Source organism: Zootermopsis nevadensis, unplaced genomic scaffold (genome assembly GCF_977971745.1).
Source record: "Zootermopsis nevadensis isolate Lab colony 2312 unplaced genomic scaffold, Znev_1.0 Znev_ptg000007l, whole genome shotgun sequence".
In the NCBI taxonomy this organism is placed as follows: Eukaryota; Metazoa; Arthropoda; class Insecta; order Blattodea; family Termopsidae; genus Zootermopsis; species Zootermopsis nevadensis.
In genome coordinates this window covers 12297044-12311024 of record NW_028259139.1, presented here as the reverse complement: position 1 = coordinate 12311024, position 13981 = coordinate 12297044, and the positions used below count along the sequence as shown (strand labels likewise).

General features: G+C 40.4%; 1 protein-coding gene and 1 long non-coding RNA gene across 3 annotated transcripts in view; one reads left to right on the top strand and one right to left on the bottom strand.

Annotated features, from left to right (window-relative positions):
- The window catches only part of LOC147874613 (uncharacterized), a 202205-nt gene that overhangs the window by 39336 nt on the left and 148888 nt on the right, over positions 1-13981 (top strand). The window lies entirely within an intron of this gene.
- LOC110831785 (uncharacterized) lies at positions 9222-13446 on the bottom strand. Of its 2 annotated transcripts, XM_087344281.1 has the most exons (4): positions 13185-13446; positions 11884-12948; positions 10653-11018; positions 9222-10552 (listed from the first exon to the last, which is right to left on the bottom strand). In XM_087344281.1, the coding sequence occupies exons 2-3, from the start codon at positions 12933-12935 to the stop codon at positions 10655-10657; spliced, it is 1416 nt and encodes a 471-aa protein (XP_087200407.1). In that variant the 5' UTR covers positions 12936-12948; positions 13185-13446; the 3' UTR covers positions 9222-10552; positions 10653-10654. The 2 variants fall into 2 exon arrangements, with proteins under 2 accessions (XP_087200407.1, XP_021923873.2); XM_022068181.2 differs by having other exon boundaries at positions 9222-11018; positions 13185-13444.

Genomic DNA, 13981 nt, shown 5'->3' with positions numbered 1-13981 from the left:
GACTTTGAGGAGCTCAACCCTGACCTCTCACGCGCAGAGGAGCAAATATTAGCAAGTTCTTGACCAGTGTACTTGAAACTGTACATTTAAAATTAATTAAATTTAAGGCAATCAATATTTCAAGTAGAACCTGTCTTCAAGGTTTCTCCATTACGCTTGCATTGTTCTGCTTTATATCGCTGTAAGGCTTTAATGCTGCGATGCAACACACGATGTCAAGGCTTCTTTCTCGTTTCTGAAAACTGATAATGAACTACCATTATGCCACAGGGACTGAGGAAATCAACTAAGAAACTGAACCATGACAGCCAAACGTAGGGGACAGGATTCAGTCGGGCACTTCCAGAACACTAAGCAGGAGTGCCAACCACACAAAACTGACTTTTGGTGGGGTTGGCATAAGAAGGGTGCAGATGCAGTTTATAAGCGGATTTATGAAAGTCTGTGTTACAAACTGATCTCCCTGGATTTATATTAATTCTATGCAGAAACAGTTGTCTTTCTGTCTGTAACAATCTTCAGGCTTTTAAAATGAGTATTAAACATGAACACATACTTTAATTTACTGACTGAATAACATTCTAATTAAGTAACTTTTACCCTGGTAACAGAACCCGAAGTGTTAACACCGCAGAATACGTATAAAAACCCGCCATGCGACATGATTCTGAGTCAATTCCATCGATGTCTGAAAAGACGGATTAGTCTTGAATAAAATTTTATAAACTGCTTTGTAACTTAAACTATATGAATAATAATAGGTGTTATTATTTAAATAGAACTGGCTATGACACCCGAGGTGAAGAGTTGAAGGATTGTAAGATTTGAGGTTTTCACGACAGTGAGTATGAAGATTTCCGTCTTCTGGGTTGTTGCGCTGTGTAGTCTGGTCGATGTTAACCAACGTTTCAGAGGTCATACTGCCTCCGTCATCAGGTTGATTCTTAGTATGAAGATTTCTGTCTTCTGGGTTGTCGCGCTGTGTAGTCTGGTCGATGTTAACCAACGTTTCAGAGGTCATACTGCCTCCGTCATCAGGGCGATTCTTAGTATGAAGATTTCCGTCTTCTGGGTTGTTGCGCTGTGTAGTCTGGTCGATGTTTACCAACGTTTCAGAGGTCATACTGCCTCCGTCATCAGGTTGATTCTTAGTATGAAGATTTCTGTCTTCTGGGTTGTCGCGCTGTGTAGTCTGGTCGATGTTAACCAACGTTTCAGAGGTCATACTGCCTCCGTCATCAGGGCGATTCTTAGTATGAAGATTTCCGTCTTCTGGGTTGTTGCGCTGTGTAGTCTGGTCGATGTTTACCAACGTTTCAGAGGTCATACTGCCTCCGTCATCAGGTTGATTCTTAGTATGAAGATTTCTGTCTTCTGGGTTGTTGCGCTGTGTAGCTGGTAGATGTTTACCAACGTTTCAGAGGTCATACTGCCTCCGTCATCAGGTTGATTCTTAGTATGAAGATTTCTGTCTTCTGGGTTGTTGCGCTGTGTAGTCTGGTCGATGTTAACCACTCCGTCATCAGGGCGATATTCAGCGCAACAACCCAGAAGACAGAAATCTTCAGTTGAAGGATTATCTGCAACAAACGGAATAATTATTTACGAAACAATGTCATTATTTTCTTATAATTTCAATCATTGTGGGGACACACACAAAGAAGAAAACACGGGATAGAGATGACGTCATAAGCACTTCTTCCCTTATAAATTGGAGTAATTAGGGTAAATAATGACATTGGAAAAACCAGATATAGTTATACAGTCGTACCTAGAAATTAAGTCGACGATTGGAACACACGGACATTGAATTGACTAACTGATCAATTAAGTACATTATACGTGCTTTAGATTGGTGACATGAAACACGTGATGTAACTAAGAGCTTATGTATATCTGTGGCTGTCAGTATTATCTGTACAGCTATCAAAGATATTTCTCAGTAACCCATTCATTGTACGTCCGGACTGCCACAAGCAGTGACTGACTGTCTTGATGCATTCACCAATTAAGTTATCAGAACGTTATTCAGCGTTATAAATATTCCGAGATGTTAACACAATACACCGCTTTTAACATCTGTCTGTCTATATTATTTCGTCATTGACATAAACGCAAGCCTGTAATTTAACAGTCCAAGAATATAATACACAAATATTCTTACGGTCAATTATCCCAAGAGCGAAAGCTCCGTTATATTGTACACTCATGAGATTTAGAATCCTTTTGAGTTAAGTACAAGCAGTGTATAAAAAATAAACTTTTATCAAGAAATTAACTAAATGCAGAGTATTTCTTCAACTGTTGAAATTTATCAGACTAATAAATTTCTTATCACAGAACCCAGTGGTTTATCATCATGATTACAAACGCACACCATTGAGCCTTATTCTTAGTCACTTCATCTCACTTTATATCTCCATTTGTTATTTATCCTAGATTTATTTAATATTAGTAATGAAGATGCCCGTTGAAATTCTACGGGAGACGATTTTTCACGTAATTTAAGCCGTTATTCGCTTTCCTTCTTTCGTTTACACTTTTTGTCTTTTTATATGTGCTTCTAAAACCTGCCTAATGGTGTCAGTGCCTGTGAAACAGAACAGTATTTGTTATTGAAACAAATGCAGCATGCATCGCGCTTCGTCATGGCTCCTTCTGTCTGTTGTCCGACACACACGTTTGTCCGCCGCGGTGAAGGGGCCTTAAGTCATAAAGCATTACAGTATTCTAACTCTGTGGAGCAGAGTCCTCGTTTAGAAGCTAAGAGTCGCCCAGCTGGTTAAAAAATCTTTGTCTTGTATTCAACGTAAGCGTTTATTACTGGACCATGTCATGAATCCGACGGGGTATGAAGCTGACCACTCACCCCATCTAGTGCCGATGACAAGAATGAGTAAATCTGCACCTCCGCATTATAAAACATCTTTATGCGTGGTGCTTAGTAAGTATCAGGGACGACTTTAACTTTGCCTTTACTAGGATATCCGGTATCTGGCTTGAGATTCGAACCGGGCCTCAAATATGCGAAACAGAAAGCAACGCTGATTCGACTGTCGAAGTTACATAACATAATTGAAATTAGAAAAAGACGTCTATAGAAGCATCTGCAACCTATTTTAATTGTCATATCTGAACATTCACTTGCGGGGACTGAGGAAAATAACGAAAACCCTACGTAAAGTCAGTCGGTTTTCCAACTGACTATCCTTCGATCTGGAGAAATTTGACCACTGTCAGCTCAGAAAGCCGACCTCTAGTTTCGAATGTGGACCTCCCACATCACGAGCACTTTCCGTGGTTATGAAAGTACCAGGTGGTCCTGGAGTGACGCGTGACGTCGCCTTTTACAGTCCTTTACACCTTGAGGCGACCACACAACAAACAGTTGAGCGGTGCAGTCCGTAACCTCGCCCTAATGGACACGGCGATCCGGTACTCTCGTCCTCTTGCCTACAACCCGTTCCAAAACACACCCCTTTCTTTCACTCAGTCACCAACACTGTTCCTGATACATTCATTCTCATTTATTTCAATGCACGTTAACTCTCCATTATCGCCAGACACATAATAACATTTCTGCAGGTGGTAGGTTCGTGTAATATTAAAATGAATCTTAAATTAGGCGTGGAATATGGACTGGATTTAAATAGATGAGGTTAGAGACTTGTGGCAGGTTTGTTTATACACGGTAATGAAGCTTTGGGTTAAGGCTTTGTTTTATGGATTCCATCCTAAGCCAATTAAATCGAATCCACAACCTCTCACCATATTTCCTTAAAATCCATCTTAATATTGTATTTCCTTTCGCTCATATGGCTCCGACATATATCTTGCTTTCAAGTTTCCTAACCAAAATATTGTCCCTTTTCCCCGTGCGTTCTACATGCTCCGCCAATATCGTCCTCCTTCATATTATCATTATAATAATGTTCTTACCTCAAAGAAAACACAACACTTCTCGTAATATTTGAGGTTTTCACAGCGTGAGTATGAAGATTTCTGGGTTGTTGCGCTGTGTAGTCCGGTAGATGTTTACCAATGTTTCTGAGGTCGTACTGCCTCCATCATCAGTGCTTTTTGAGGAAATAATCGATGTTTACAGTAAGAATCACAAATACAAAATGCAGCGTTACAGATCATTAAAACACGTGGTACATATAGTACCTTCTCAGCTTTAAAGGGTTAATGCAGTCTATGAAAATTAAAAGAATTTTCTTGGCTGTTTACAAGTTATATATTAATATATAACAGTTTATCAGCTTTAGTTTCCAGAACAAAAGTTTGGAAACACTTTCGATTCATTGTGACGTCAAAATTATTTTTTTAGCGTCTACGCCAGGCGGAAGGGGTGGGGCACATGGCCTGATTGATGAGTACTGAAGATTGCAACTTTACTATGTTCTTTATTTATCACCACGAATTGATAGTTAGAAAAAGCGCATTTACAAATGTTCTGGTTTGTCTCCTCACATGTACTCAAAGAAGTAGATCAATTTCTATGCAATCAACGTATGTTTCTCGCAGTTACCAGACAGTGCGGAATGCAGATTAGCGAATGGTTCGGAAGGAAAATTTCCTGGAAACGCGTTCATAAAATGTGATATAAGACAGTCCTGAATTACAATGAAGGTACAAGCGACGAATGGGTTCGATTTACATGTTATAAATAAAACGACTGTTTAATGGTGAACAGAGATGAAGTGTTTCTGGTCCAGGCTGCAGCCTTATCTTTGTGTGTGTGTGTGTTTCTTCCTTTAGCAAAAGTATATTTTGCTATTCTAATAGCCCGTGCGTGAGTCATGCTAATTCCATTCATTTCTTCGTTTGTTCACTTATTCTTTCTTTGCGCTGGATGCTGCATTACTTCATGATGCCATTTATCTCTCTCTCTCTCTCTCTCTCTCTCTCTCTCACACACACACACACACACAAATGATCTCTCATCTTTTGGTTTCCCGACTAAAGTTCTGTAAACATTCCTCACTTCTATCTCACGTCTCCTTGGTGTATCGTCCTGAAAGTATTTGACTAAAATCACAAGATTTGAAAGTTCCTTATTCTCCAAGTTTAATTATTTTTTACAACAGATGTAATCATTGTCACTTAATACAGACTAGCTCTTCTTAAACCGTGTACTGTGGACCAGGCTTGAAGACGCTGGATCATGGCAACAAGTTTAGCAAAAGCATAGTTTTTGTTTAACAAGTGCCTGTCTGTCTCCATTACCGTCAGTTCACTGCACAACTTACCAAAGAAAATAATATAAAAGTTGATACGTCATGAATTCAGTTGTACTGTAAAACACCAGCTAAAGAGGCCACAGTAGTTGAATAGGAAGAAAATCTTCCTTTCCACTTGTGAATCGTTTTTGTGGACAGTAGGCTAATAGTAACCTGAAAATTAAAGTATACAAAACAATAACTTTGTCTCTTGTTTTGTATGGGTGCGAAACATGGTCTCTCACTCAGAGGGAGGAACACAGATTGCAGGTGTTTGAGAATAGGACGTTGAGGAGGTTATTTGGGCCTAGGAGAGAAGACGATGGGGCGTGGAGAAAACTGCATAATGACGAGCTTAAAAATCTGTACTCCTCTCCCAATATTATCAAGGTGATTTAGTCTAGAAGAATGAGATGGGCGAGGCATGTAGCACGCGTGGATGGGACAAGAGGTGTGCACCGGGTATTAGTTGGGAAGCCTGAGGGGAAGAGGCAACTGGGGAGACCTAGACGTAGATGGGAGGATAATGTCAGGCGGGATCTATGGGAGATAGGAGTCGAAGGAAACTGGATTTTGTTGGCCCAGGACAGGGTCCGGTGGAGGGCTTTGGTTAATTCGGTGATGAACCTTCGGGTTCGGTAAGCCATCTATAGTTAGTTAGTAGGCTAATAGTGTTTCGTCTGGTGTCTGGATATCTTCATGTCACCATTACCGCCTTGTCTTCCTTGGGCGAACATAACTGACCACTGGCCATCATCTATGCTGCAGTCTGGAGAGCGTGGTTCTTTATCTTTACGCGGCTGTGTGTCTACGTGACAGCAGAGTATGGTGTGAGAAGGAACGAAATATGTTCTTGCATACCATTTCCTGAGAACTGTTCTTGGTAGGTGTAACAAGAGTCTTTTTAAAGCCCTTAAATTTACATTGTTCCCCTAATGGACTGACATTTCTATTATTCCAGAGTCTGTTATCTTTATTACGGTAACTGGAAGACTTCGCCTTCTCTGTCTTGAGAAAATAAACCCTTTCTTCGTGCACAGTTGTGCTGTGTCACGAAGCGTGCGTGTACGCGCGTTTTGAGTAATTAACAACAAGAGAAGTATCGTCTGTTGATGTGAGTAGTGGCTGAAGTGTGGCTTTCAGACAGCTTACATCCAGTGGCGGGCTTCGATTATAGACTACCACTCGCTCCTTCATTGAAAATCTACGTAATTCTCGTTAATGTCGCTATGCTGTCGTTGTTAGAAGTGTGTAAAATGAACCCATAATTGGGAGGTCGTGTGTGTAAGCGTCTTTTCTATCTTCATAACTGCTTGATTGATTCTGATGTAGTTACTTGTTGACGGAATGAGGGTCTACACTAAACGTTTTGGGGGGAATAATCTAATTTTGTTCATTAGATTCCCATCTTACCCCTAGTTTATGTGACACTTAGCCAGTTTCTAAAGATACGCATTTCACAAAAATTAAGAACTGAAGAGAAGAGACAACTTGGGAGACGGGTGTAATCGGGATGATAATATTAAAATGAGCCATAAATGACATGTAAAGATGTGGACAGGGTTAATTTTGTTCAGAATAAGGTGCATTGCCGGGATATTACGAACACGGTAATGAACCATTCAAATCCGTCCAGTGGTTCTTGGGTTAAGTCATGCTGACGGACGGGCAGACAGACACGATAAGGATTCAGAAAACTATAAAACGCAGAGTTCCCTCGCTAAGAATACCCGTAACTGCTGCTATGTTTCCGCCACTGATTTCAGATAAGTTTCAGGGCGGATATAATACAAACAGCTCAGAAGTCTTCACAGCTCTTATAGTTCTGTGTAATGTTATAATGTTAAGTTGAAATGAAAGAAATCATAGAAATAACGGAGGGTTCAGTGAGTAAGCATAAAGGGAAAGAATGCCGTCGAAAGGGCTGTCTCTGGGTCTTCGTTTTATTACCGTTACAAGAACACAATTGCCTTCGTCTAGAGGCAAGTCATTCCGCGCTTTTCCGTAACATGAAACCCGTGGAATTATAAAGATGGCTGTCTTCTGAGTTGTTGCGCCGTATAGTCGGGTAGATGTTTACCGACGTTTCAGAGGTCCTTGCTGCCTTCATCATCAGGACGATGACTAACAGCCATGACAACCTCAAATCCGTGGAATTATGTCGTCAGAAATAAGAACATTTGATTTTTCGATATTTCCTACGACAAATCGCAGAAGACAGGCAAAGGTATGACGTCAGTGCTCAATGATATCAGAAAAAGACAATGGTCGCTATAGGCTATATTCGCGTGGATCAATAAATGAGTACATGATGCTCTAGAAAGAGCTGGTAGTCGCTCAGCTGCTCAGGAAGTTCCCTTGAGTTTTATAGGTGCATTATTGCGTTCACAAACCAGCCTACTGACCAGATGAATCCATTTCACACCGTCATATCCAATATCTTTAAAATCCGTATTAATTCGAATAAAAATTTCCTTGGATATTATCCATCGTCTAGTAAAATATAAAATATAAAACGTAAAACGACGTTTCGGAGATGGGACTCTATCTCCGTCTTCAGGTTCCTACACAGTTGGGCCCACTAGATAGAGCTAATCCCTATCTCCGGTCCGGAGATAGGGATTAGCTCTATCTCCGAAACGTCGTTTTACGTTTTATATTTTATATTTTACTAGACGATGGATAATATCCAAGGAAATTTTTATTCGAATGACTCTTCACCATCGTCAAGAAGTTTTAGATTTGATATCCGTATTAATGTTCTCCTTCTCGTTAAGCCTATATCTGGCTTTTTATGTATCAAAATATAGATTTGAGCTAATTAGCATTCATAATCTTCCTGCAAATGTGGCTATGATATTTGTCTATTTACTACTCTGCTAAAACCTGCAGATGAAATAGACCAATGCATCAGACGATCTTGACAGTTGCATCTTTGGGAGTTCTAATTCTGGAATTGTAGAAATGTTCCTTAGTATCCGTGTTTTCCTCAGACTTTCCAAGCTTGTGTGTGTATAAACTCTACGGTCACTTCTTTCCGAGTCCTTTCCAATTCCTTATTGAAACTAACCCTCCCATTCGACGCTGTTACATAAACCAGGAATTAGCCTAACTCAGCCGTATCTGCGTAAACCTGGACTGGCCGTGCAATATCTATCGATGTTTCACGTGACTGATTTCAAAACGTGAATAGAGTTGTCGCGTTCTGAAAAGTGAAATTACAAAGCAAAGTTTGTATCCCCCATATCAAGGCAATAACTGCACGCATTAAGTTCATTGTCTCTTATTTTTATGCTCTGCTTAACAACGATGTCAACTCACGCTAAGTGTCGAAGAACTCGTAGCCTTTGACATTTCACTGGGACAGAACATAAGCATCCTAAGAAATTCCTTATTCAGAGATAGGATGAGATTTCTCCTCAGAGGTAAACAGTAGAGTTAAGAGTCTGGAGTCTAGATCTTCTTCCAGTAAATAACAGAAAATTGTTACGCAAGTATTTTCACAGCATTGTCACTATAAATTGACGATATTACCTGTACTTCAGTCTAGGCTACTCGCTGGACGAACTACGTTCTGCCCCTGGTAGGGTCAGACAACTATCTCTTAGCCACCTTCGTATCGAGAGTGACCCTGCTCCTAACGAGTGGGTACCGATGGTAAAATAACTACATCATGAAGGTGACCGTGCATTTCTGTCTGGAGTGGACGTTAAGAACACGTTAATAAACCTTCGGTTCCATAAATTCGGGAATGTATTGACCATCTGAGCGACAACCAGCTTCCCAATACTTCGTTACATAATACGTAGCTTCTGAACGGTGGGGGTAGAACGTTCTGCTCGTAGTTTGTAATATGGTCTCCAGATGGCAGGAAGAACGGAGGCATGTTGTGCTGCTCTCTGTAGCCGAAACTTTTCAACAAGGAAATTAAGTTTCCGGTGCATAGATCCTGGCATGGGTGCAGGTTTCAGAGAACGAAGGAAATTGATTTCTGAGTCGAACACAAAAAATTTCAGTTTTATTTTTCTGGTTGGAAATTTTTAAAAAAAAACTTAGGTTTACGTTTTTAGATTAGATACATGGTCACTCAGTTGACTAGACAGAGTTGATTAGATTTTCTTAGTTGGTTAGTCGATTAAGTGAATATTTGTTAAACAACTAGTCATTTGGTTAATATGTTTTTAGTTAGCCACGTCAGAATTCAATCAGTTGAATAACAATACATAAATCTATTTCAAACCTTGGTCGGACCAGGGGCCACTCTGAGTTAAGATTTTTCTCAGGCATTTCCGATGGATGCCACTTGAAATGTTTTCCTTTGCAATCTACAACACACGATCTCATGAAATTTAAAATAGCCTCTGCAGTTGCTTGCAATACGGACTCGGCCGTCGAAAGCGTGCGCTGCAGGATTTAGTTCAGATTCCTGTGCCTAGATGTTGCTGTGATGCTGACTTCATTTCGCCATTATTATGCGTGCTTGATCGGTGAACAACGTACGCAGAGAAACAGACGCCATGCCCTATACTGCACATGTCACAGCTAATGTCAATATTTAAGAATTCAGTTCGTACTGCAAAGAAAACAACACTTTACCGTTACAATGACCATATGGTTAACGCCAAGAAATAATCGCTGTTTCCAGTGAGAATCGTATGAAACTGGTAAATAGACTTTGTGGACAAAACGTAGAATTTCTGAGTGTTAAAGTGTGTGCTACATATAGGTACCACTAGGTTCTGGAGGGTTGAAGCTATTAGATCGAGGAGGATGTGATGACGGAGCAAAGTCGAGCAGAATTTTGATCAGGAAACCTCGAAGGGAAGAGACCTTTAATAGGTGAAGACTTCTTTCGGAGAATAATATTAAAATTATTGTTAAATCGACATAGTTTTGAGAGTGTGTATTGGATTAATTTCTTTCTGGAAAGGATTTCAGTAGCGGGATTTTGTGAGCACGGTAATGAACTTTGTTTCCATAAAAGCTGGGGTTTTTTTTGCGGGCTATGCTCCTTTCCGAGGATCCGGGATTGCACAGTCAGTACGGTGACTGACTACGGACTGAACGACCGGGGTTCGATCCCCGACAGAGGAAGTTTTTTATTCTCCAGCCTCTGCGTCCAGACCGGCTCTGGGGCTCACCCAATGGATACCGGGGTCCTTTCCCAGGGGTAAAGCCCGACTGGGGCGTGACGCTGACCACTCACACCCTTCTAGTGCCGAGGTTATCAGTGAGTAAGAGCTATGACTACTCCCCCCAAGTGCCTACATGGCACAGCTTTACACTTTTATGCTCCTATACAACGCGGAGCTTGTGGAGGAGGTCGGTACCTGAAATAAAGTAAAATTTCAACCAAAGGACATTGTCTTCCAGATCGTGAGGCTAACATTTTGTTCAATTTAAAACAGAGTTATAAAGTCGCAATCTCACATTTACACTTCATTGTCTCCAGCATCAGCATCTCGTACGGCAGGTTCAGGAAAATACTGCCCACAATCAAAATCTTGCAGCTTGTCGAGAAATTTTTTCCCAACTGTTTCCTCGATGGCCTTCGCTATGTTGAGTTTCGATCGGTTGGTGACAGATGTCGCCACCTTTGAGAGAACCCAGTTGAATGGAGAAAGACCAGTGAGTGTTAGTCGTACGTCGTTAATGTCCCGCACTCTTAGCTCTTTCAAGCTGACCATACAGTTTCCACCTTCATTGTCCACTCTGATTCGGAAGGACATCGAGTTTTTGCCGACAGTGGCCCTCAGTGAACCGCTCGGGCCAACATGCAGCAGTTTTGCGGAGTATCTGAAAATGAAGCAATTCATCTTAACCTGGTTCGCCATAAATCCTTTATACATTTACTAAGGCTAACATAAATTAAGGTTACTGTCCAGAAGTTAAATTTCCCAGGTAAGGTAGTAATTTTTGGAATTTTATCTTACGTACAAACCTGGTTTCACACAGAACTATAACCTGTCGCCACAAAAATGTCACTATTCTACTAGCAATGATTCTACTTACCGCAAATAAACAAGTAATCACAAATTTTGAGTTCCTGAAGACATCTTAGTATTCTAGGAGAAATCTTAAAGATTGTTACATAGTTTTAAGATCCACAACTCAAAAATTCAAGAAACATTATTAAGTGCCACTCTTTCTAGTACTTTGCATAGGTGCCATGTTGACACCGATGATGATGATTACAATAATAGGATATTATGAAGTACTGAATAACATCCAAACCAAGTTTAATGAAAATTTGTATTTTTTCTAAACGTGTTAGGGCTAGACACACATGGCTGATTATCTTTTTTGTCTCCTACCCTAAGTATGCAGTACTCCGAAGAGATTTATAAGGGAACAGAGGTGTAGCTTCATGTAGACTTCACTTCGGTAGTGGAAGGAGTTGAGTGGTCAACATGCTCCAACCTTTTACCAGCGAGGAAAGAACTCCAGTACCCATTTTATAGGGGGGCTGGGCCCCAGAACCTGTCTGGACGCAGTGGCGAAAACAAAATTCTTGCCCTTCCTAGAATCGTACATCTACTGATGCCTTCAGACCGTGTTTAAATATTATAAATGCTAATAAACTGCACGTAGATTAAGTTGCAGTGTGCATGTAATTCGTGTTATCAGTTCTTACTAGTTGTAGTTTAATCACAAGTCCTACCTCGCGTATCCGAAGTCCAGCGTCCCGAAGTTCACGATCGTGCTGACTTCGAAGCTACCGTTCACTTGTTTCAGGGTGACGTCAGCAGTTCTATTTAGAGTCTTCATATTCCTCAGCCATCCATCTTCAGCCTTGAAACTTCCACGAATTCGAATAAAACCTATTTTCTTTTCAAATGATTTTACGTAATCAGGGATATAAATTCGATCTGAAATGTTGTCTTTCGTAACGTTCAAAATGTGGTCTACGAAATTATTTAAATTTTCAATTTGGTTATTTGCGCTAGTTTTAAAACTTATCTCGGTTTCAGAGTTGTTACCCATGAGTTCAGGGACCGTAACGTTTTTCAATATACTGTTGATCTCTTCAAGTATGAGAATGTTCAGTCGTTTTGCCAGGTCCACGTATATAGGCTCTTCCACTCTGCCCTGAACAGTACTGCTACGTTCTTCAACTACGCGAGGAAAGCCTTCGTCATCACTGTAGCGCATTACTAAGACAACCAGGGTCGGTATGTAGAGCAAATCCACTGTGTGGACTTGTAGATGGTTCTCGTTCAAATTTAGACCAACAAGACCTGATAGTGTCACATTCTGAAACGTTAAATTAATACTGCCCTTGTCTGATATCAACTCTCTAGCGGTGTGGTTCATGATTTCTATAGAAACAGTGTAATTTCCTGTAACTTCAAGCAAACTTATATTTGCTTGTAAATTTAGATTCATCAGTCGTAGTTCTGGTGTCACTGACGTCAGATGTAAAGGTGAAGCTCGTAGCTTCAATTCTGTAAGGTGGACCAGTGCAATGTCGTCGACTTCTAAACTTATATCGTTAAGTGGAATGTCGGGTGTCCCACGGTACTCGATTTTTATTACCGAGTTTGAAAGAATGCTTTCAGCAAGTAGATTTTCTGCATCTGACAAAGCGAGTGTCAGATTTTCTTCTGTTTGAGGGAGAGGAAGTTTGTGTTCTGTTGGGGACAGCGCATCGGTGGTCAGCAGTATCACTATAAGCGTGTTGCAGATTAGCAGGTGGATTGTTCTGGGCGGCATCTTTACGTATAACCTGCACAAAGGAATGTTAAGTGATATTTAATCTTGGCACTTTGCATGTTGTTTGTTGAACTAAACGGCCAAATATTGGAAATATCCGGACACGACGAATGTTAATAAAATCCAGTCTGCTATCTGATGGACAAAACTTTGGAAACTGACTGTTAGGTCTACTTTTTTTTGTTCTCTTTTAAATGTAGACTAGTCACATGCCATGTATTTATAAATAATGTGAACCAAATTCCTTACCTTTCGGCCAGTGAATGTTACAAGTTTTTCTTCTCAAAACACAAAAGAGTTTGCTCCTAGCAGATACTTCGAGTCCAACTGCAGCTCCCAATGCATGTTCCGTGTAAGCAATCGTTATCAGTTCTAGAACTTTGCTTCAGATGAGGACTCAGTTGAATCACAACTACGTCAGCAGCGCGCGTTTAGTGACTACGAATCAGTGAATTGATTTTATCCTGGAGCAAATGTTTTCAAATGGAATTTTGATCCAAGGGCATGAAAACCGAACATTTTGGAAGCTTTCTGATAATTTGAAATTCTGATTTAGTAACTTACATTGAATAAAAATATTTTTCGCTTAGTTGTTTTCCCAAATCCAAGTGATTAACGTCTTTAAGGAATATATCAGCGTGTCTTATATACTGTAGTTCTGTTCCAGAAGATAGTCATCTTCACGTATTTTTTTCTTTTCCACCACTGTGTTCAGATCGGTTTCGAGTCCCATCTATCGTCTGATCCAATTGATACATGAAATTTCTTGCCTGCTGTTATAAACCTACTACTGTGGTTAAGAATGAGCAGAGATTTGGCTGCATGGCGTAGTTATTAGCACTAGGAGACAACTTTGCATTTGCGTTTATCACAAAACCCAGAATACTAAGCTAGCCGTGTGCTTCGTTTTTATTCATCATTGGATGAATGTGTAATATACGTTGTGGGATTTATTTAACGGATTAGAAGTTTTAATGAGACTGTCAGATGTTTCCGAGCAGTGCACACAAGCATATACTGGTGCGGTGTAAAGTCCACACGAGATC